Below are 23483 nucleotides of genomic sequence, written 5' to 3' on the forward strand. Positions count from 1 at the left end.
TTTCGTTTACGCCGTTTCAAAATATGACTTGCTCGTTAAATGAGTACTTGTTTCTATGTCGGTAAGCGTGCCTTGAGTGTACTCGTTACGTTGAAACCGTTCGTTCGCATTCGACGTCGTAAGGTAAAGCGACGAAGCATCAATTATCCCAAGTGGCCATCCCGAGTACATAGGAAAGTAAGAGGTAGTTCAGCTCTAGAGGTAGGCGGTTCTATTCAGCGGCGATGGTACGGGATGCGATAATTTTCAATGTAAATCATTATTTAGGTTCTTTCTTTCTTTCTTGTAAACGTTCGATCTCGACGACAAAGAATGAACGGGGAGGGGAGAGGGGGGTGGTGAAGGAATCGTCGAAACGGTTTTACAGTAGGTTTATAAATTTCTCATAGGATAATCGATGGAGAGCGTGTAATAACGACGGGAATGTCTCACACGTGTGCATATGTCGGAAAGAGAGAAGAAAGATCATCACCGGTACAGCTCCATCGAGAGTTTCAACCGTGAACCGTTGGATTTGCATAGCGATTCGGTACGCTCGTAGTTAGGCGGCTCCATTAGATCGTTTTTGCATCCCCAAGTATCAAGATTGTGCGATCATTATCCGTCTCTCGATTCATCGTCGTCCTCGGGCATGGCCGGGACAGCAAAAGGAAGAAGACGGCAGATAGCCTCGAGAAAGCGTGAGTAGGAGCAACGGTGTCGCGAAGATTATCGGTCCATTCGATCCTCCGTATCGGGAGAAAGTCGCGGGACGGATATCGCGATCTCTTTATCGCGTATCTTCCCGTTTAAATCAAGATATATACACATTTATGTTTGTAAAAGGAAAGCGAGAGGAACCGCGAAGCACGCGTTTAGCTTGCCATCGACGCAAGGCGTATTCTTCTTGACGCATTAAACTGCGCCGCACAATCTCTGACGATCGGAGCAATCGTCTTGGTTGATTTTCATATATGCCTAGGCGAAATACCATCGAGGATTTTTAAGAATCGATCGAATGATCGACAAGGCGTGCCGGGTAATCGACTCGCATGCGTCATAGGGGCGGTACACGATCTATAATAGCTCTTTGAAATAGCTAAGAGCTATGCCTTTGCAATTTACTTCGCTAACAATGACCGAGTTTTACTTCCTTCGTCGGTAAATAAGAAAATTTTCAACGTATTCGTCCTTTTATATCCTTTAAATAGCTCGCATATCTTCGTTCCGTTCGATAGCGAACGTTTGCGTCCCTCGATCTCTTGCGTGATCGATCAAGGAGAAGAACCGATGTAAGAAGTAAGAAGAACGTGTACGTTCGAGCGAGAATATAGGCTGGTGGTAAAAGCGAATCTCTTCGATTTACCGCAATATCGAAAATTATCGATCGTTGCTCGTTCAAATTATTTTCAGTTCGTATCGCGATCGCGATCTCGATCGGTCAAGATCGATTATCGATGCATACGAAAGCGCCTATTAATGATAGAGGATCCGTTAAAGAGAATAATTGACCGATCGATTTCTTGCGCCGTCTAAGATCAAGGCGAGAAAGAATGTTTATCGCGTTGCGATGAAAAAAGTAGCCTGATCTAGTGCTCGGAATCGTCGATTTATGTTTCGTATAGGAACGCGCAATGGTCGTTTTAATTACCTGCCGACAGATTGATCGATCGACGCCTGTCTTTCTCTATCGTCATCCGTTAACGCGTTTAATACTTTATTCGCTTTTTCATCTAGCCGATAAACGACCTCGTAATTTTTGCATCGATTATCTTTCCCGATTATTTTCCATCGATTGATTACCTTCTCTTTTTCCTTTCCCATCAAGAAGATACAAAGTATTCGCGCGTTTCTGAATCGATGAAAAAGTATTTTATAAAGTATTATATACAAGTTACGTTTGAATTTTTAGGAAGGCGATGCATAGATTGTACCTGCAAATATTGCGCTCGAAAGATCTGACCAAAGCGATGTGAAATTATTTTACATGGTTGGTATCGCGTCGACAAGATCATTAATCTTAAATACTCGGTGTAGATATCTAGATGCGATAGAGAGAGGAGCAACGATCTTTTAGCGAAGCTCGTAGGCCGCTCGTTATCGTTAACGGCTCGTCATCGATACGTACAGGAAGAACGTCGTCTGCCGTTAAGCTTCGATAAAGAAAGAAAAAGAATAAGCGAAAGGGAAGATAAGTGGACGGAATCGTCGAGCGGTACGACGTTGCTCTCGATTAGCTTTAATAATCCTCCTTAATCCATTCGTGTTGATAGCGTTTTACGGTCTTACTTCATTGCCGATTTCCGTGATTTAAGGAAAAAGAAATGGATAGACAGGTAGGTAGGTAGGTAGGTAGGTAGGTAAGTAGGTAGGTGGGTAGGTAGGTAGGTAGGTAGATAGGTAGATAGATACAGGTAGGTAGGTAGATACATATCTATAATCGGAAAGAAAAATCGTGTCGAGTTTCGCAAAAGGTTTATTGCATCGTGCACGTGAAGGGTAGATTGGCACAATCGAAATAGATCAATTCTCTAGGAGCTTTTCTTTCTCGGCTCGTGGCTGGCGCGCGATCTGTTCTGTTTTGAAAAGGAGACTCTTTGATCCGTCGTGCTCGGAGTCGCGATCGTAATTCACTCGGAGAAAGAGCGAGCAAGAGAGATCTCGCGCAAACGCGCGCGATATAGAGATAGATAGATAGAGAGAGAGAGAGGGAGAGAGAGAGAGAGAGAGAGAGAGGGAGAGAGAGTGGGCAACGAAATGCTTCTGGCGTTGCTCGTAAACTCCCTCGAGCGAGAGATGGATAGAGAGAAAGAAGGGCGTGAGGAGAAAGAGGTGGAGAGAACAGAGCGATCCAGAGACGCGCTCGTCATCCGTTTCGTCAGTCGTTTAACACTGCCGTTGACTGTGTCGAATAAAAATACGCGGTTGACGGACCACACACGCAGTGCATTTCCTTACGTACCAATTAGGATGGCTCTAGAACGGCGAGGATCGCGGCGGTCGAGCTCGTGATTTAGTTGCGTTTTTGCGCTCCTATGTTTCTCTCGCTATCCTCCCTCACGTGGCCACGATCATCTCGTCGTCGTCGTCGTCCTCGTCCTCGTCTCCGCCTCGAGACGGCCGTTTTATCGCTTCGACGATGCCAACGGCAACGTTACCAAGTATTTTTAGTGATCGTTTTTCAGTCGACGCGTTTCGTCTGCTACCGACCAATCATCGAACGTCTTCGTCCGGTATCGCGTTTAGTTTTATTATTTTTTTTACACTTTTTCCTTCGTCGTCAGGAAATCTCTTCAAGTAGAGTCCGTTTAATCGTTTTATATAATGCCAAGATGGCCGACACCATCGACGATATAATTACCTACTTATTATCTGGCGTATCACAGTCACCCACCCCTTCGGTGGAGGGGGGGGGGGAGGGGAGGACAGAAGTAAAAAGAAAAATCGACTTCCGCCGACATCTCGCGAACGCCACGAATCTCTCTTTTCGACAATAGAGTAGGTATTTTTGGAAAACATTAAAGAAATATAATTAGTCTTCGGTGTTGTTTATCGGACGAATATAGATATAGATACCTACCAATATAATATTACTCGGAATAGAATACTCGTCTATCTGGAGCGATTAAAAGGGTTTAACGTGTAGTTTGCGAAGAAGAAAGAAGCTAATGTGTCCTCGTAAAATAATCAAAATGCAATATTTCCGTCGAGGTCGAGAGAAGCCGGTGGGTGAGAGACTCGAGTGAAATACGCGGGAATAAATTGGAGGAACGTCTTCGAAGGGAAGGGGGGAAAAAGAATGCGCGATGAGACGAGACGTTTATAATAAGTCGAGGATTATTAATGACTTTGTTCTCATCGAATCGCCAAAATTGAATGGGCACGCGACATGGGCACCTAGAATAGGGATAGAAACGGTCTTTATCGATTAATCGCTTTAATGCTATAAGGTTCTTTCATCGAAGGAAAGCGCAGTAAACTTTGTAACGGACAGTTACGACTTGTCGGCCATGTCGGCTGCCGGCTATCAATTTCGCACGTTGATGTCTCGCGCGAGAAATTAATTGACCATCCGTGTTGGCCGGCGAAGTGGAATCCGAGCGAAATAGCTGCGCGATTCGACGATTCGAAAGGAGGCTCTTCCTCGAAACCCGAAGATCCTCCGAGTCCAACGTCGTATCGCACAGGAATGGCCGCTAATCGCTCAAGATGGCGTCTTATATGGTAGAATCACGAGTATTTGTAACGCGCGATCCTCGGTATACTCGACGAATCGAATCGCGCACGATTACGTAAGTCATTTAAGGATTCTCGTGCAGGAGAGAAGTACTTTTCCTCTTCCTCTTTTCACGCACCTTACGAAGGTAAGGGTAATTCTCCGAGGAGGCTAGCGATTTCGAGCGAAAAGCGATCTTTAGTAATTCCGAGCAATTAGTATTTTTTCCGAAGTTTTCTTGGCGATATCGGTGAAAGTCGGAGGAAAGCGCATCTGTTTCCGATTATGTTCGTTAGGATAAATTAAAGATTGTAAAATATTCAGCGAATGTTGGCTCGTGAAAATTTTCTTTGTTCTCGACGAGCGGAAACGCGAACGAAGGAACGATATAACCCACCTCTCGCGTAACCCACCTTCGCTCTCTCTCTCTCTCTCTCTCTCTCTCTCCTCTCTCTGTTTATCTCGCGTGTAAAAGGTAAGCTGAACATGGCCTTTCCCAGTTTCCTATGAGAACTCGGCCGGACGGCGGCGCAAAACTTCTTAGTTTATCTAAGACAGGTATTCATAATTTCAGTAGGTACCAACACTTTGGCGAGGTCGAAGATAATAACGCTAAACTAAAGCAAGACCGCTTCTAAGTGGATAATTAGATTTTTTCCACGCGCGCGCTCGCACAGCACTCCCACTTTCGGAGAAACGAAAAAGATTCCTTTTACGTGCAGGTACCTATCTCTACTTAATTACGGGGAGGTAGACGGAGATATACATATATATGCTCGCGAACCGATAGAAATTTGAACAAGGCTCGACGACGTCTCCATCGCCGTAATTCGTAGATCGAATCTCAGGTAGCAGGGGAGCGCGCGAGAGATGGGAAAGAGATCCGGTCGTTGTTTGCGCAAGAATTCTCGCTGGCGGATAATTAAAGTACAAATTACCGCTTAGGCCGATAACAGTGATTTCCTTTGCCGGGGTCGTTTTTAATCGCGAAGAGAGTATTTCGATGTTGCGTTCGGCGTGTTTCGAGAATGCGATTCCCGAACGAACTCGCGAGATTATCCGCACGCGATTTCATTATCCTTATCTCGCTACCTCCAGGACGACCTAACTCAATAATTAATTCGGCAGGAGTGTCGAAGGGGACAATCGGTTATCGGCGTTTAAGTCGAAAGGGAAAAACTTTTTTCGCGACGACTCGCTTGTATCGTGGCGTGACTCACGAGTAGATTCTCACGTGAATCGAATGATTTGTCAAAGAAATCGACTATTACGAAATTACGTCGTGCTATTAGGATCTCTCGTAGCGCCTAAGCCGAAACGAGCCGGAGGAGGGAGGAAAACGTCGGCGTCGCCCCGAGCGATCGCAATTCGTATCGAATGACTCTATCGAGAGCGACGGCCGTCTCGAAAGACGATAAACTCGGTAGTTAATCGCGATCGTTCGAAACGCGCTAAGCCAGTGTAAGCGATACTTGATTTATTACTTGTCACGGTGCGCCGACCGAACGTTACCGCAATATTCGCTTTTCTTCCCTGCACACAATCGACGGCTGCTTTGATTTTTTACAGAGCCACTCGAGACCGAACGTCGTAGTCTAATGGCTAAAATGACGCGTAATAACTTTTTAAATACACGGAGAGTATTTCGATCGGTGCACGTAAATGAATCTTCGATGAACGAAATTAACAGGACGCTTTTTAAATCGCGAGCGGAAAGGACTGCGAGAATAGAAGTAGGTAGATGGTAATAAATGCGAATAATCTGGAAGTAATATTCAAGTGTAACATTATGATTAATTATTTATAGATTAATTAGTACGGTTAAAAGGTAAAGAAAAGAAGAAAGAAGGGAGAATATCCCACAAATCGATTCTATCTCGGTAACTCGACACATTGAAATATTCATTAAGAGAAGGCAAAGTAGTTCATTCACTCGTTCGTCCTTTAAAGAAGATCGTTATTTTTGGCTTCCGGCTGGCCCGTCGACAAACGGGGTAAAAACGAGCGCGAACGATGCCATCGTGACAAATGTTTGCTCCAACGAAAATCCTTTCTATATCTCTCGGGGCGACACTCGGTGCTGTCGATCAATCCTTAACCGTCGACTAGCGCCGGAAGTTTTCGTCTTTTTCCTTGCCGATTCCTCCCCGATGTATCTTTGACAAGATTATTTAGAGGACGAACCGCTCGCACATCCGAAATACCCCCCCCCCCCCCCCCCCACCTACCCCCATCTACCTACCAATCTACCTAGCTATATATCGAAGTCTTTTTGAAGTCGCACACGGTATCGAATCGTTTTATTTAATAATGGGCATGCGATAAGAAAAAGTACCTAGGACGAAATTTTGATTGCAGAAAGGGAACCGAGCGGTTCTGGTGTCGTCCGTGGATCACACCAGTCGGTTCAGGAATCGATCAACGCCGAGGACGAGCCGGAAACGGATGACGCCGGAAGTACGAGCGGAAAAGGAGCCTCGCCCGTTAATCCGTTGCTTCAGGAACGATGGAATTGCGAGGAGCTCAAGCACGTCGTTTGTCATCTGGAAACCAAAGATCTTTGGGATAAGTTCAACGAGCTAGGCACCGAGATGATCATCACCAAGACCGGAAGGCAAGGGAAATATCTTTCACCATGACGTATCTTATAAATGCTAATTTCTTAAGAAGATCGAATCGCGTAGGTGCGCACGGATGCGACTTGTCCTTACGACGTTCGCGAAAAGTTACATTTCCATCACCGTCCTGACGAATTTGATCGTCAAGTTTCCAACGACGAAAGCCCGGATGACACTTGGCAAGGCAAGACATCATCGTAAATTATTTGTCGCGAGTCAAGCGGCCGCTTACGCTTTTACGATATAACTTGTTCGCTCGCGCGCTCGCCTCTATCGCGTTATGAGGTCAGGACCAGTTGGGAGTAAAGCCCGCGCGACGGCCAGCCAGGAGACGTGTCGTCCCTTGGGACGATGGTTTCGCTAATGGATCAACGTTTCCATTTGTCGATGACGATGTCGGACCATTAACTCTTTCTCGTTACGCCTGCCCCCTCTTGCCTTCCAAATCTCTGACCCTTCTTTCGTATCGTCTCGGACACGTTAGAGGATTGCTTGCACACTTTCGAACGAATTCAATCTGGATGTGGTGTACGGGTCACGATACGACACCCACGAGAACGAACGAGAACCATCTGGCTGCCAACTAAATATTTAGTCAACCCCTGAGAAAAGCTTTACCTTTCTCCTGCGTATCAGAAATTGTTCGAGAATCTTTATCGTATATTGCACTAGGATGTAAAAATGGGGGGGGGGGCGATATATCTATCTGTATATATATATGTGTGTGTGTGTACATATATATGTATATATATATATAGAAAGAGAGAGAGAGAGAGAGAGAGAGAGATCTTTTCGTAAAATGCAAAAGTCGTAAGGGCGTACGGAAAGAAGACGAGGAGCAAAGGAGAAGAAAAGCTGCTTGGAGAAGTTGAACGAAGGCAGAGGATCGGCGCGCGCCTAATTGCCCGCTACGACGGCAATACGGTCCCTAAAGCCCTTCCTTCTTCGTTGTCCCCCCACCTCCTTCCTTTCTCTCGTAAGGGATTCCTCCAGCCGGTTGGGCGCTTACTCGTGCGTCAGTAATTAGATCTGCGTCGCGGCGCTGGTCGTCGCTCCCTTCAACCGTCAACTTACCTCTCCCCACTCTCTTTCATTCCTCTCGAAGAACGGTAGCAGCAGCAGCAGCAGCAGCAGCAGCAGTAGTAGCAGCAGCAGCAACAGCAGCAGCACCGGCACCACGACAACAGCACCACCACAACCACCACTACTACCACGACCACCAGCACTACCATCGCTACTACCAGAAGCATCGCCATCGCCGACGCGACCACCCCTTTTCAGCTACTCGAAAGTACCTCCGGGCACGTCCCTCTCGTTTCTCCCCTTTTCCTTTCCTTTCGTAGAATTTTAAGGGCAGAGCTTCCTCACCCTTCGCTACTTCTTATACTCCACCTCCCTTTGGCAGACGACGCGTCTGCGCCGTCGCCATCAGCGACCTTTTTACCACCCCCGATACTCTCTCTATGAATTTAATGATAAAGTCCTTCCTTCGCACGCTGCGATCGTTGACGTTCAAATTTCTTTCATCGACTTTGAGATTTAGTTGGATAAAACATAAAATCGTTTTAATAGACGCTGCGAAACGATCCTCGTATTATGAACTCGTCGATGTCGATAAAGGACGTTAAGAAATACCTACTCGAATTCTCGCTTTCATCCATCATCCACTCCAAGTTGACTTTTGAAACGCGACTTCCCAGAGAGTGGCCATTGAAACTGGTCTGCCGTACACTTTGCGTTGGAAAGAAGAGGGTGAGTTCTCGATCGAGAGCTCGATAGACTCCCGTTAGTCCGTCACTTTGGATCATCGACTTCCTAGGGATAATCCTCCTGGCATCTCTCGTGTACGCCTTTGGGTCACGAGAGAAATTGCCGAGAGTGGTAGAAAGGAAGGGAGAAAGAGGGGGATGGAGAAAGAGAGAGAGAGAGAGAGAGAGAGAGAATCTACCTTCGTGGTCCAAAGTTCAATTCATTAACAAAGGACGGCTTGATAAATAAAAGCATTACTCACGCTCGTGGCGCTGCGCCGGGATGAATGCATACCCGAGTCGACAAGGACCGAGGAGAGGACGTAGATAAGATCGGCGGGTGTCCCCGCGTTTTAGTGGTCGAACCAGCGGGGTTCCCGACACGGTATTAATGTTTGGCCTCCGAGGCAAAACATTCGCGCCATGGGACCCGTAGCCTCGATGAGGCCCAACGAGGAGGTACCCCTCGCCGGTCCACAGGAGTGACCGTGAGCAGTGTTAAGGGCGTGTTTCATGTGTGAACGTGGGACACTGTCCGCTCGCGCACCTTGTCGTCCAGAGAGAGAGAGAGAGAGAGAGAGAGAGAGAGAGAGAGAGAAGGGGGGGAGAGAGGATCGAGCAGAAAGCGCGCTATGAAAACACGAAAAATAGATCGTTACATCGTCGATTCGTCGTTTCGAAACGAGTTCCTTCTCGGTGGCTACGATCGCGACCATTTTATTTCACTTTGCTTCTGCTCTTTTATCCTTCCTCCTTCTCCTCCACGTCTTTCTTTTTATTTTTCTTTTGCCTCTTCTCGACGATATTCTCTTTCGCGGTCTACAGCTTCGAAGGCCGTGCCTCGCTCGCGACGAGATTATCTAGGATAGTTTTTCGGATCTCTGAACGCTCTCTCTCTTTCTCTCTCTCTCTCTCTCTCTCTCTCTCTCTCTCCGCGCTCCCTTTCTTTCCTTCTACTCTGAACGGAGCGCGGGTATACGTTATCGCGCGGATGTTTATCGCAGTTTAAAATTGGCTCCAACGCTGACCTCGATCAGGTGGATTATGAATAAATGATCGAGCGCCGCTGGATAGCTCGGGATAGAGGGGCTAGAAAAAACAAAGAGACCGGTAGCGAATGCTTCTCTCTGAACGGTTCTAGAGCGAAAATATTACTATGAAAATGTTCTTCCTTCTCCTTCTATTCCTCCTCCCGTGAAGCGTCTCTTTTTAGTCTAATTGATTTAAACGGCTACATAAAGATATTGTAAATGAAATCGCAGGCGGATGTTCCCGACCTGTCGCGTCTCCTTCAACGGACTAAAGGCGGACAGCCGGTACGCGGTCTTAATGGATATCGTGCCGGTGGATAACAAGAGGTACCGGTACGCTTATCACAGAAGCTCGTGGTTGGTAGCAGGGAAGGCCGATCCACCGGCGCCTGCTCGTCTTTACGTCCACCCCGACTCACCGTTCACCGGCGAGCAACTTCGCAAGCAAGTCGTCTCCTTCGAGAAAGTCAAGCTTACGAACAACGACATGGACAGGCAAGGCCACGTAAGTCACTTTTTTAATCGCTAACGAGGCGCAAAAGTTAAACGATTTCAAACGTTACAAACGTTCAATCTTTCCCCATCGACGAATTTTACCACGAACTGGATTAATCGCGCGAGCGATATATTTCTGAGCGATTTATCGATAGATCTGTCGAAGGAAGAAACGCGCGAGTTCGGTCCGAACGACAAAGATTATAGGGTCTGGTTCGTTGTTAAAATATTTTGCCGCGTGAGCGTTTACTCCGTGAAAGTTAAAGTGGCACTCGAATATGTCGGGATCTGCCTACCTGTTGCATACTTTATGGACCGCGTACGTTTTCGTGAAGTTTCTCTACGTTAGCGTTAACGCGACCTTCTCTGTCTCGACGACGTTACGCGGTGTACCTAACCCTTTTTCTTGGATAATTTGGAATCGAGCGACTAAACGATCCGATCTCGTGCGATTCGTCGGAGGATAATTTGACAGTCCGTTGTCTCGTTTGTCATGATTCGCGAGAATCTCCTTTTTCGAGCACCCTCGTCGTTCCTCTCTCCTCTCCTCTCCGTCTTCTTTTTCTTCTCTTCTCATTGTCAGCCAGGTTTTTTCTCTCTCTCTCTCTCTCTCTCTCTCTCTCTCTCTCTCTCTCCCTCTCTCTCTCTCTCTCTCTCTCTCTCTCTCTCTCTCAGTTTCTGTCTCTGTCTCTTCCTCCTCGTGGGTCCCTTAATTCATCGGATGACTGACGTAAATAGGAACTCCGATCGGACCGAGCGTTTCTTCACGGTTCTCTCATTTTGTATTCAGGGTGTTACACGTCGGCGGACGAGGGCAAAGTGATTCTTTTGAATGGTACAAGAATGCCTAAGCGAAGTGCTCCTAATTCATACGCTTTTTCTTCCATCGAGAATCTCATTTATTATGAACGCTATCACTTTGCCGTCGCCCTCGACGACGATTCGAAATAGAAGCGTCCCGTCCCAACTTATCGATCCTATCCAAATTGTCATATTTCGAAAGAGAGAAATAGAAGGAAGGCCGCGCGATCGATAGCGTTACGGTAAACTCGCGCAAATATAAGAGAGTATTGTAGATGAAAAGGCGCGTCTGTGAAATATGACTTTTTCGAAGAAAACTTTTTCGAAAGGAAAAGGCACGTAGTACGATAGTAAGAACCGGCGACTATTTAGGCGAATCCGTTTGTTTCCGCGAAATATCGTTTACAGTGGCTAATTCAGCGCGGCCTGTGCGAGCAGTTAAGAGGCTGCTGGCTGGTTCTCTCAACGTTTCGCGAGATCGATACGATATCCCGAGAGCTAAGAGGTAACGACCTCTCTCGCGCGTTGCCTCTCTCCTCTTTGCGAGCCACCTTGTGCTTATTTGCGAAACGTCGCGTACATAGGCGTAAATCTTTATCTAAATTGCGGACGATTTGCAGCTGGTGCTGAACTCGATGCACAAGTACCAGCCGAGGATCCACCTGGTGAAGAGGCCAGATTCGGGCACGGCGAAACCCATCGTTGATCTCGAGAAGGAGTCGTACAAGACCTTCATATTCCCGGAGGCCATATTCACCGCTGTCACCGCCTATCAGAATCAGCTCGTAAGTTTCGCTTTGTTTCACGTTACTCGCTGTGCCGCTTCTTCTTTCCTTTTCTCCCTCCCTCCCTCTCTCTCTCTCTCTCCCTCTCTCTATATTTTTCTTTCCTTTCCTTTTCTTTTCTATCGTTTTCCTTTTTTTTCCTCTTCTCAGAACGGACTCTTCTTTCTTCTATCCACCGGGGACATCCTTGTTCTTTTCGTTTAGAAACGATTTTAGCAGTCTTTACGGCTAGTCTCGATTCTTGGAGAGAAATTAAGAGAGATCGATAAACTTGACCTCCTTTCGTCGCCTCGCCAATCGCTTCTGCGAGGACTCTTTTCTCTTGACGCGTCAGGAATGAACAATAAATAAGATGGGAGCGAAGAGAATGAAAATAGATTTGCAAGGATTTAACGTCGGCAAATCGGCGAAAGAGCGAGGGAAGAGAATCGGTTCCGTAGGCGAGTCCGAGTAACGATCTTTCTCCGTCTCTCCTGCTCGTTTCTATGTGCCCGGAGTTACTTACGTAGCAATTCAGGATTCAGAGAGAGAGAGAGAGAGAGAGAGAGAGAGAGAGAGAGAGCGCGAGTATACGGCGGCAGGCAGTTATCGTATTTCACGATTGTCGTTTAGAACCCAACGTGCGTCACGTGTGTGGTCCGAAGTGCTCTCGCTCTCGGGGACGTTCGCATTCCGCGAGCGTCGCGGCGCTGCTCCGTGTGAGGCCCAATTTGGTATCCGACGTCACCTTCCCTCTTCTCCGCCTCTTCCTGAAACGTCTGGAATCTGGAGCTCGATGCAACCCATCCTTTCGCTGTTTCCACTTGTCCCGTTCATCTTTTCTTACGGATTTTCCAAAGATCGCGACTATGTTTCTATCATCGCGTCGATTCCTCTCGGAGACGCATACTATTCCCTGTTTCTCCTTTCTTATTCCCCCACTACTAGAGAGAAAGAGAAGAGGGGCTACTTTGACGTATGTGCGAGAATATATTTAGATATACAAGATCGAGATTAATACGAATAAGCCGTGCGTGAAAAGTAAGAATCCGATCTCGAGATGGAACGCACGGCAGCACGCGCTTATGTACTTTTAAAGACAGTTTAATAGCTCGACGATTTAAAACTCCATTAAAGTGGACTGAAAATCGTCCGGGTCATGTGTAATAATCTAAATGCGCGAGTTCGATGATAGATAGATCCATCCTTCGCTTTAATGTAAGAGAAATTAACGCGTTCCCTCCCTACTTATCGCGCGATCGTCTCAACGGACAGTCGACTGTACGTCGTTAGGTTCTGTTTTTTCTTTTTTCCACTCGAACGTGCCCAGAGAGAGAGAGAGAGTGAGAGAGAGAGAGAGAGAGAGAGAGAGAGAGGGAGGGGGGGAGAAAGAGAAAGAGAGAAAGGAAATCAGAATTCGGTTAGGCCCATCTCGTATTCGACGATCGAGGCAGGATGAAAACTAACGGGTGGTCCAGGAGGTTTCTTACTTGCTCGGCGACGACGACGGCGACGTAGACGACGACGACGACGACGACGACGACGACGACGACGACGACGAAGACGACGACGACGACGACGACGACGACGTGGTTGTTGATGATGATGATGAGGTGCGAAGAGATGCCCTGGCAATTACCTCGGGCCGACTTCTCTCTCTCTCTCTCTCTCTCTCTCTCTCTCTCTCTCTCGCCCATTCATCCTCTCTCTTTCTTTGTGAGCCTCCACTTTCTGCGTTCTCTCGTCATTATCGTTCTTGCGGCTTCCCTTCTCTGTTTCTTCTTCTTCCTTTCTTTTAACATCGATCGAGGCGCGCTGTTTCCAGACTTTTCAACAAACGCCCGCTCTCGCTCGCATGAAAATAGAAAGGTTAAGGACGAAGGGTGAAAAGGAAAGAGGGAGACGAGAGCAACGGTGGTGGTCAGAAAAGAGAAAAAGGATTGAAGAGATGGAATGCACTTTGGCAGCGTTGAAATTCCTTCCTGGCCGGTGAACACCAAGAGAGAAAAGTTATTCTTTTCGTATAAGAGATAATTTGACGGCGTTTGACTCGTATCATTCGTCTTTGGTCAATTTGCAATCTGTTTACAAGACGATAGCAAAATCATGATGTATCTTTTTTCCCATTGTATCTTTGGAAATCCCGTCCATAGTAGTTGTCCAAGGCAACTATGTGAGTTATGATTTTATCTCTGTATCCGCAAAGCCGAGAGGATTTTGGTATCTCGATTAGGTCTCCGTCTTTCCCATCCGCTTCTCTCGAAGGCTGTCCAAAAATCCATTCGTCGCGGTTCGTATCCTTCTCCTCGCTCTTCCAGTACTCTTTTTCCTAGTCGCGTCGTGGGGTAAGCTCGTTTAGTCGCAACGGCTACTCTTTTTTCCTCTTTCCGTCTCTCATCTCTTCGTGCGAGTCACACATCGTCGCACGCACGTTTTTTACATTTTCTTTCCCTCCTCTATATCCCTACTTTTCTCTCTCACTCTCTTTTGGCCGCGTAACGACCTCCGCGACCGTGCCGATCCGTCTTTCTCGCTCGCACCACGTCATAATTCATAAGCTAACTGCTTTGCTTCTCTCTTTATCCTCCGTCTCCTTCACGCTTCTTGATCTTCTCCAAGCTTTCTTCCACCTCCTTATCGCCCTTGCCACCACCGTTGCGATGTCGGCTCGACGTTTTCTCTCTCTCTCTCTCTCTCTCTCTCTCTCTCTCTCCCCCTCTTCCTTCTCCCTCTTTACCTACCTCGTCATCGTCTTCGTTCGCATCGCTATCGTCCTGCATCTTCTGTCCTTCGTCAACGATCGTGACTTTATATACCATCTTGCTTGTAGAATTTCTTTCAAAAGCATTAGTTCGCGAGTAGAAACATTGTTACCGTTTGATGTTTACGTTCACGTTCGACCAAGAGGAAACGTTGGAAGAACGCCAAAGAGAAAAGGAACAGAACGAGAGAGAGAGAGCGAGAGAGAGAGGATAGAGGGATCCGTAAATTCGAGCTGATGATTCCTCTCGAGCGAGCCAGAAGCCGAGGAGACGGCGGGACGACAGTCGATAAACGCCGAAGGCACGCCTTTTTTCGAGACCACTTGGAACTTCAAAGAAGAACGGGCTCCGTAACTTTCGCCTAATCGTTCGGTCCGTCTACTTCGTGCGAGAACGCTTCTCCTTTTCTCTGGCACATGCGCGTTATCCTACGACGATCTCAACCCGGAAGATCGTCGAAAAGATCTTACGTGTACGATGGCACGCGTTCAAAGTTTAAAAATGAACAAAAACAAAAAATATCATTGGTAGTTTTCTTTTGCGACGCGAATATATTCGCCTCGAAGCAAGTATCGTAATCGTTCTATCATCGAATCGCCGTTCGAACGCGTATCGAGTCGAGAAGAGTGGAAAAGCGAACGTGTAATTAGTATGTACCTACGTCCGTACGTCTTGACCCTTCTCAGAGAAAGATCGGTTTCGATTAATCGTTCGATGGGAAGGATGGGGGAATCGAAGCCCCACGATCGAGAGATGCGGGCAAACGGGCAAACTTATACACGCAAAATAATTCATTTCCCTAACGGTCTAAGAATCGTCCTTCTAAGTACAAAACTAATCGCCATATGCGTCCGACGATAATTTAGACACTTGCCACCGAGAGACGAAGAGCACCACGATTACGAGAGGAAATAAGAGAGAAGCCCGAGGAATAAAGAAAGAGAAGAGAAAGATCATAGGGCGGTTAACGGGGAGGTTTTCAAGCGACGAGCGGTAGAAACGCATCCGTGCGAGCCTGTGTATATCGGATTTGCGACGGGAGGAGAGAGAGAGAGAGAGAGAGAGAGAGAGAGAGAGAGAGAGAGAGAGAAAAGGATCTAGAGAAGAAGCGATCGGAATTGAAGGAGGAGTCGATGGTGATTTTAGTGGCTGCGGGCGTCGGCTTTCGCGAGAGAGGAACGAAAGAAAACATAAATAATCGCGTTCAAATGGGAGAAAGGACGGAAGACGAGGAAGAAGAGGAAGATGAAGAAGAAGATGAAGATGAAGATGAAGAAGGAGGTGGAGGTAGCTCTCTCAAAGCCACACACGGTGCTCGCGAGCCGACGGCCATGCTTTCGAATGCTCTTTCCTTTCCCCTGCCCTCCCCCCTTCCTCTCTCTCTCTCTCTCTCTCTCTCTCTCTCTGTCTTCTCGTTTCAGTGGACGATACTTTGGAAGAAGGATAACGAGAAACAAGAGTAAACTCGTCGGCGACTACCTTGAGGATTTTCTTGAAAAAATTCAAGCATTCGTTGTTGTTTATCTTTCGTCCAAACGACGATGGATTGATGTACTTTGATCGAGCGAAAACGGGCGCGTAATTCAAATTAGTCGGTAGCGAGGGTTGTTGGCTAGCAAATAAAGAAAAGGAATTTAACGAAAGAGAGAGAGAGAGAGAGAGAGAGAGAGAGAGAGAGAGAGAGAGAGGTAGCGTGGCGGAGGCGCATAAGCGGCACTAAAGTGTGTGTGGCGGTACTCGCAAGCGAAACGCGACCCCTTCCTCAATGAGCGTGTCTCTATTAAATCTATTATTAGAGGCAGGGCCGGGTGTGAAAGCGTCCCTGTCAATTACCTACAGCTTCATTTTGCGATGCTTCGCACACCGCGGTTGGCCCGGTCCGCCGGCCCGGCTTGAATCGTTGCTTGAAGCGAGAAAGAACGGATGGCAAATAGATTTTTACTTAGTCGACGCGGGAAATTCGAATCTTCGTTGGAGATTTCGACGAGGAACATTTGTATTAGTCGCGAGAGAAGGATTAGTGCTTCCTTTGGATAAATACTGTCACGTAATAATAGCGATCGGGCAATAACGTTTTGAGAAAGAACAAAGGTCATGTACTCTCGATCCCTCGCGTGAGACGTGCTCTTCCTTGATCGATAAACGATCCTCTTTCCCTTTCGGACAGAAAGGGAAGAGCGCGAGTGGTAGTTTGGTGGTATACTTCCTGGTTGTTCCCTTCTTGCACGCAAAGTGCGCTTCACGATCGCGAAATTTTCTTTACCGTCGTCATCGACGTCCTCGTCGCCGGGAGCGAATTCGAAGGCAGTACCGCCCATCGTGTTCGCAAATTCTCTCTCAATTTTCATTGACGCTGCTCCGCAGCTGGACTTAATTGGCTACCTGTCCTTCGAGTACCGTCGTTGCCATCGGGATTACACGTTACGTAAGAAAAGAGCACCTACCTTTCGTAGATTTGCACGGATTCGAACATTTCCGATGGAGCGTTAGGACCATCGGCGGAGTTTGATTTTGTTCGACCGAGAGAAAGAGAGAAAGAGAGATCAACGACCTTTCGAGCGTAGAATCGCGCATCGACACGACGGAACGAGGAGAGAAGAAAATATCAAAGCCGCGACCTACTCGAAAATCATTTCTTTTGCGATCGTAAAGTCTAAAGGCGGTTAAAGAATCGACGAGAGAAGGAGATAGATAGCAGAGACGGTGGTGGGCTTGTAAGAAATGAATGAGCGTGAAGAGTCACATGAGAGGGATGGAGAGAAGAGGAAGGAGGCAAAAGGAAAAGAGAGAAGGAAAGAAAGAAAGAAAGAAAGAAAGAAAGAAAGAAAGAAAGAAATAGAAGAGACATGGTATAATACTAGGTGGAGGTGGAAGCGACGACGTCGACGGTGGTGCCGGGCCAGATGTTTGGCTAATGATGTCAGCGGGATCGTAACTAAAACCGAGCCACTTCGAGCTTAGTTCGGCTTAGTCTTAGCTTTGAAGGAAAGAGTCTTATTACCGGTTGCACGTGCTCCTCGTGAGCGCGAAACCGTAGGGTAATTGGACCACCCACTTCACTCTCCTTGTCTCTTTCTTCCTCCTTTCTCTTACTTTGCGATAGTTGCCACGAGATGGTCTCTCTTTCTCTCTCTTCCCGAGCTTTGTCGATTCGACCAGCCGTCACAGTCTCTTTTTACCAAACAAATAAACTCACTCGTACGCGACCTTCGGAAACAAGAGGTCTCTTTCTGTCGGAAGGCCGAGGGAGGACAGAAGGAACGTGTCGGATAAGAGGAAAACATAAAAGGGGACGGCCGAGGACTCCGGAAGAACAAGCTGTCCCGTGTTTCGACGGGCCGACAAAAGTCAAACTGAATTTGACTGTTTGTATCTTTGGTTTGTCCATCTTTCGCGATCCAGCCACTTTCTTCGCGAGATCCTTCGAAAGTAATTGTTAAGGAACGAAAGGCAAAACTTTATTCTCTCGTTATAAACGTTACTTGTGGACCAACAAAGATGTTGACACCTTCGAATAATGCGACAAAGACCGGCTTCTATTTGTGCTTAAATACACGGAAAATGTACGGCGAGTTAGTTCGTTCCCGGGAGAATGGAAGCCGGAGATAAAGACTCTTTGAAAGTTTTGCGGAAAGGCGAGGCAAGAAGGAAGCCTCCGGTTAAAGAAAAGAGACACGGAGTGACCGAGGCCACCTGTGTATCCGTACCAACGCCGTGGGTGGCCCTTTGGGTAACGCGAAACTCCTAACTTGCCAGGGCGAGACGACTTAGGGTGGATTTCCGTTAGGGGTGTTCTCGTCTCTTTTCATCCCACTCCGCCTCGACGAGCCAAAGTGGCTTTTACAAACGTGACAATCTGTGTTCCAACACCTAGAAAAAACTTTCTCATATTACGATGACGAGCACCCAAATTGGAGTGCGGTTCCTGCGGATAGAGGAGCTCTTTGTTCGAACGTAGAGAGTCGAGGACTACGGGATCGTTTAACGATGTGAATCGAATAGCACGCGTTTCTGCTAGAATTCAAGAGCGATAATTTTTCTAAATTTCGATTCGCTCTCTCGATAGTCTCGAGAGCTGTACTCGACTCCGGCATAAAGAGACCATTTATGTGAACTCGTACGAATCGAAGAAGGCGTCGTTTGATCGTACGAGTCGAACGGCTTCTCTCTCTCTCTCTCTCTCTCTCTCTCTCTCTCTCTCTCTCTCTCTCTTTCCACCTACCCCCGTCCTCCCCCGGGCCGGTCCCTCCTCGTTAGGTTCTCGTAATTTATAATCTTGGATTTCGAAAAGGCCATCCTACGACTCGCTTCCCCTCGGTCATTACGATAGCGTTACGTAGACGAGCAAACGATCGGATCGATTCTGACGAAGTAGTACGAGAAGGAAATAGTTCGAAGGAATCGCGAGCGAACCCGCTATTCTCCCTTTCCGCTGTATCGAGGACATCGTTTTGCCGCCTTCTTCTAATTTTACGAACCGTTGACTCCCGATCGGCGAAACGAAGCGTTACGAAACAGCCGGCCGTTTTCCTCCACGCGTCGTTGCCATCTGCCAACGCGAGCCTTCGACTTTGACCGATAAATCGCGACTTCTTTTCTTATGTTTTTTTTTTCCAGATTACCAAATTGAAGATCGACAGTAATCCCTTCGCCAAAGGATTCCGGGACTCGTCTCGTTTGACCGACTTTGAGAGGTGAGCTTGCAAATCCATCATTCCTTCCACGTATTAAGAAAGATGTTGACAACGTTAGAAGATTAAATGCATAATCGAGCAGCTTCCCTTTCAGGGAAACGATGGAGTCGATGTTGGCGGAGCAGCAATCGTTGAGGTTTCCGCATCGATTGCCTTTCGAGATGGACCAATTACAGGCCGGTGCCGTTAGCAATCTCAGTCTCGAGGAAAAGGCATTGTGGGCCGCACGTTCGCAAATGTTGCTCAGAGCCGCCGCCGCGGTGGCGGTCAGTCCTTACGCTCAGCTCGTGAGCCCGTCTCTGGTGTATCCCGGTGCGACCGGTGCTTCGGCCGCTACCACAGCCGGCACGAGTCACCATCATCAACAGCAACAACAGCAGCAACAGCAACAGCAGCAACAGCATCATCAGCAGCAACAGCAACAGCAGCAGCAGCAGCAGCAGCAGCAGCAGCAACAGCAACAACAGCAACAACAGCTCGGCCATCTATGGTGGGCGTCTTCGATAGGACCTACGCTCTTCGCGGCGGCTCATCATCACCAACAGCAGCAGCTAGCTGCCTCGAGCTCTCAGCAGGGTTCGGTCGGTGGTCCAGCCGCACCTAGACCTCTTTATCCGTCGGCGTTGGCGCTGGCGCATCATCGATTCTCACCTTATCACACGGCGAGCACACCGAAATCGGCGACGCCGGCAGCGCCCTCGCCCTCGCCCTCGCCCTCCCGAAGGGCCACACCCTCGCCAACGGACAGTCTAAGCAGAGAGGCACAGGATCTTTCGCCCTCGTAGTCGGAACCTCATCCGAACGTTTATCCGTGCGTCGTGCGCTGTGCCGTTCCTTTTCTAATCTTTGTCTCTTTTTCGAACAAGACGCTGACGCAGGTGCAAAGAGAGGAAGAAAGTTTAAAAGTGCGTGTTAAATTGCTCGGACGAGTAATCATTTGTGCGCCCGCGAGAGACGCTGAAAGGTCGTCATGTTTGGAAAGACGATGGACGCCCGATTCGAGGCAACAACGCGAATGGCAGTATGGTAATTGTGGTGGCAAAGGTCCCATTGGGACCACGCGAGACGTGCGCGACTTCGAGTTCGCCGAACGAAAGAGCCGGAAGAGAGGGGCAGGGAGGAGGGAGGGAGGGAGGGAGAGAGAGAGAGAGAGAGAGAGAGAGAGAGAGAGAGAGAATGAAGTCTTCTCTCGCGACCCATGACCTATTCTAAGAATGCTGGCAACCGTGGAGGATTTCTTTCTTGATTCTCGTCGAATGACTAGTCGTTTTCCGTTTCTCTCACGCGTCGACTTTTTACTTAACGTTCTGTCTACGTATCAACCTTTTTCATATCATCGATCTCCTCGGTCACTGCTGAAACGCCTTTATCTTTTCTAACGACGAAACGCTGAAAGGAACGTGGTCTTCTCTTTTGAAAGAACCTTACTATCTTTATCGTTTCGTTTGACGGATATATAAATAGCAACTTGTTCGAAACGCACTCGACACAGGAATGCGTTCGTCCATCCATGAATTTTATTAATAATTTTATCTTTCTTCAACTTTCTTTGATAAAAAGAGATGTGAGACAGAATGGGGTGAAAGGACGAAAGGACGACGATATCGTATTAATCACGCACGGAACAATTTATTACATTGTAAATATGTATTCCTTATAATTTTAAAATAACGATATAAGCCAAAATAATGCGTAGGTATATTCATAAAGGATACGTTGTACATCCGCATATATGCGACACACATGTATATACAACGTTACATACACACGCACACACACACGCGCGCACACACACACACACACACACACAGCCAAACACACACGCGTATATATATACACATATATGTATATATATATAGTATATATAAAAATGTACATATGAATAGCTATAGGAAAGTATAGCTGTATCATAGGTATGTTGTTATAATACTCTTAGGTCGCAAATTGTATGCGTACAAAATTATACACCTACTACAACGTGCGCTATGATCTACATCGCTATTATCGCGTAACGTAGGTACGATTATTTGCGACCTGTCGGTATTATTGCCCTCCATTCCTGTAAAATAAGCTGTATATTTCATCTCACAATTTATCGTTATTGTTATTTATGTTTCGGTTCCGTATACTGCGCGTGGAAAAAATTTAAAATATTTCGGATCTCGTGATACGCTTATAATTGGTAACAAAAAAAGAAAAGAAAGAAAATAAAGAAAAGCGCTTCTATTTAAGAGTACAAAAGATTGTCGTTCATTCGTAGACGATCGGTGATTCGTGTACCAAGTTCTAAAGGCGTACGCAAGAACGTCGTTTTAAGAATTTTCCACCGTCGTTCAAACGACTATTATCGCCTTTGACGATTATTACTAGCGTAGAGCGTTGATATCGTTAATGCTTGTGTTGTGAAAATGCATATCCATTGCTGTGCAAGCTACATCCTTGTAAATAAATTCCAATAAATTCTTGTACCGGGCGCAAGTGGCAATTGATTTGCAGTTGAAAACAAATTCGAAAGTTAATCTAGAGAGAATTCGGTTTACTTTCGAGAGGTACCTCTTGATTAAATCGGACCCATTTAACGGTAAGTCGAATCGTAACGGGGCGTAGAACGCGAGCCAACGTCCGTTGGTAGGTAAATCCTTTCGGGTAAGAAGCCATTATCTTGCGTACACAGTGATTTGCCTTGCACTCTGGCGTGAGTGCATTCGAGCAAATGTTGGCGGAGATCAGTTCGGTTAACCCATGGCGCGGCAGAGATAGCGCGCGCGCGTTTAAGGGAATCATCACGCGATCCTCGAATCGACCGCGTAATTGGTAGGTAAAAAGTTGTGGAAGGGGGGGGGGATGAGTATCCTCCTCTCGAATCTAATTACGTCGGATAGCGGTAAGAGGGATCTCGGGAAATAATCCAAAGCAACTATTTTTCTTTAGGAATGAGAACCGAAAAGAGAGAGAGAGAGAGAGAGAGAGAGAGAGAGAGAGAGAGAGAGAGAGAGAGAGAGAGAGAGAGAGAGAGAGTGATCCTCCCGTTCCATCCTTTGGTCGGGGGGATGGGGAACTCGGACGAGCGACGAACGGCTGTTTCTCGAGTCTGGTAGCTCTCCAAGCAGTCGATCCTTTTGCCGTAAATTACTCTCGCGTTTGACGCGAAAGACCAATGGCACTCATTCGGCGTCGGCCGGCAGAGGAAAATGGCAGGGAGGGCATTACAATGAAAAGAATTAACATAAAAGTCGGCATAAATATCGGAGCGAGGGGCGGTGAGAGTAAGAGCGCACAGCTCTCAGGCAATCGTCGTAAAGCTGAGAAGCTTTACATCGACGCTGAGAGCTCCCGCGCATGGTTATTTTTACGCGTTAAAAAAGGAAAGACGAAGAAGAAGACCGATCCTTTTTTCTTCTCGAAAATACGCGATCCCGGACTCGTTCGCGTTTCGACTTTCAACAAAGTCGTTGTGGCGCGAGTTGGAAGCTCGAATCGCGTCGGCCTTTTAATACGAAATGAAGGCATTATAAAGCCATTAGTCGGCCCTGAGCGTACGGCCGCTTGCGTGCGAACGCGCGCATCGCGGCTCTTTATTCGAATACACAAAACATTAACGGCTTCGCTCCTTTCTTTCTCCTTCTCTGCTCTTCTCACAATCAGTCCAGGTTGCCTTCCCCCTCGCCGGCACCTTTTCTTCTGCGCCCCCTTTTTTTTCCTCTCTTTATCTCGGTACCCAATGCCAATTCTTCCTTTTTTCCTTGCCACTTTTTCTTCTAGTCCATGATACAGCACAGCAGTCTAATAACAACTCGATTAACCGACGGTCATCCGATGTGTCCGTTAAATCGTTAATTAAGCTTACGAGAAAAAGACACACACACAGAGAAAAAGAGAGAGAGAGAGAGAGAGAGAGAGAGAGAGTGCGATCTATCAAACGAGAGATAAAATTCGTTGGAGCTTTTTCGGTCCACGTCGACGACGTAATTCGTCGAGTATAGTAGCTGGAGAAATATCGAAGAACGCATTATTCGAGCACTCTGGTATCCGTCCTCCGACGAAAAGGGAGAAAGAGGGATGAAGCGAGAGAGAGGGTAGTTTGGTCGTGAAATAAAATGGCGGTCCGGCAATGGCACCGGTATCGATTGAGTCTCGAAATGCGGCAGCAGGCAGTAGACAGCAGGCAGCAGAATTTCTACGTACGCATGTGTGTAGCTACCTACGTATGCATATATATACGTAGCAGCAGGTTACTCCTGCGAAGAGGAGGGTGCCGAACCGCAGGCGACGCTTTGCGTGGCTCGTTTCGATGGCACCCGTGCGGATGCATCGAATTATTCGCCGATATTCGCAGCCGCCTCCGCGTTTAAGCATGTATTAATTGATTGAATTA

General features: G+C 47.3%; 1 protein-coding gene across 4 annotated transcripts in view; it reads left to right on the plus strand.

Annotated features, from left to right (window-relative positions):
• Window positions 1-21576, plus strand: part of LOC124948578 (T-box protein H15-like) — a 25153-nt gene extending 3577 nt beyond the window's left edge. Inside the window, exons 2-6 of one of the 4 annotated variants that reach the window (XM_047492382.1) lie at window positions 6554-6809; window positions 9824-10097; window positions 11509-11673; window positions 19032-19108; window positions 19191-21576. In XM_047492382.1, coding sequence (XP_047348338.1) covers window positions 6554-6809; window positions 9824-10097; window positions 11509-11673; window positions 19032-19108; window positions 19191-19893 — 1475 coding nt within the window. In that variant the 3' untranslated portion in view covers window positions 19894-21576. The remainder of the gene's footprint in view (window positions 1-6553; window positions 6810-9823; window positions 10098-11508; window positions 11674-19031; window positions 19109-19190) is intronic. The other 3 variants (XM_047492383.1, XM_047492384.1, XM_047492385.1) reach the window with 3 other exon arrangements.
• Window positions 21577-23483: the final 1907 nt, after the last annotated feature.

This window comes from Vespa velutina, chromosome 4 (genome assembly GCF_912470025.1).
Source record: "Vespa velutina chromosome 4, iVesVel2.1, whole genome shotgun sequence".
Lineage (NCBI taxonomy): Eukaryota > Metazoa > Arthropoda > Insecta > Hymenoptera > Vespidae > Vespa > Vespa velutina.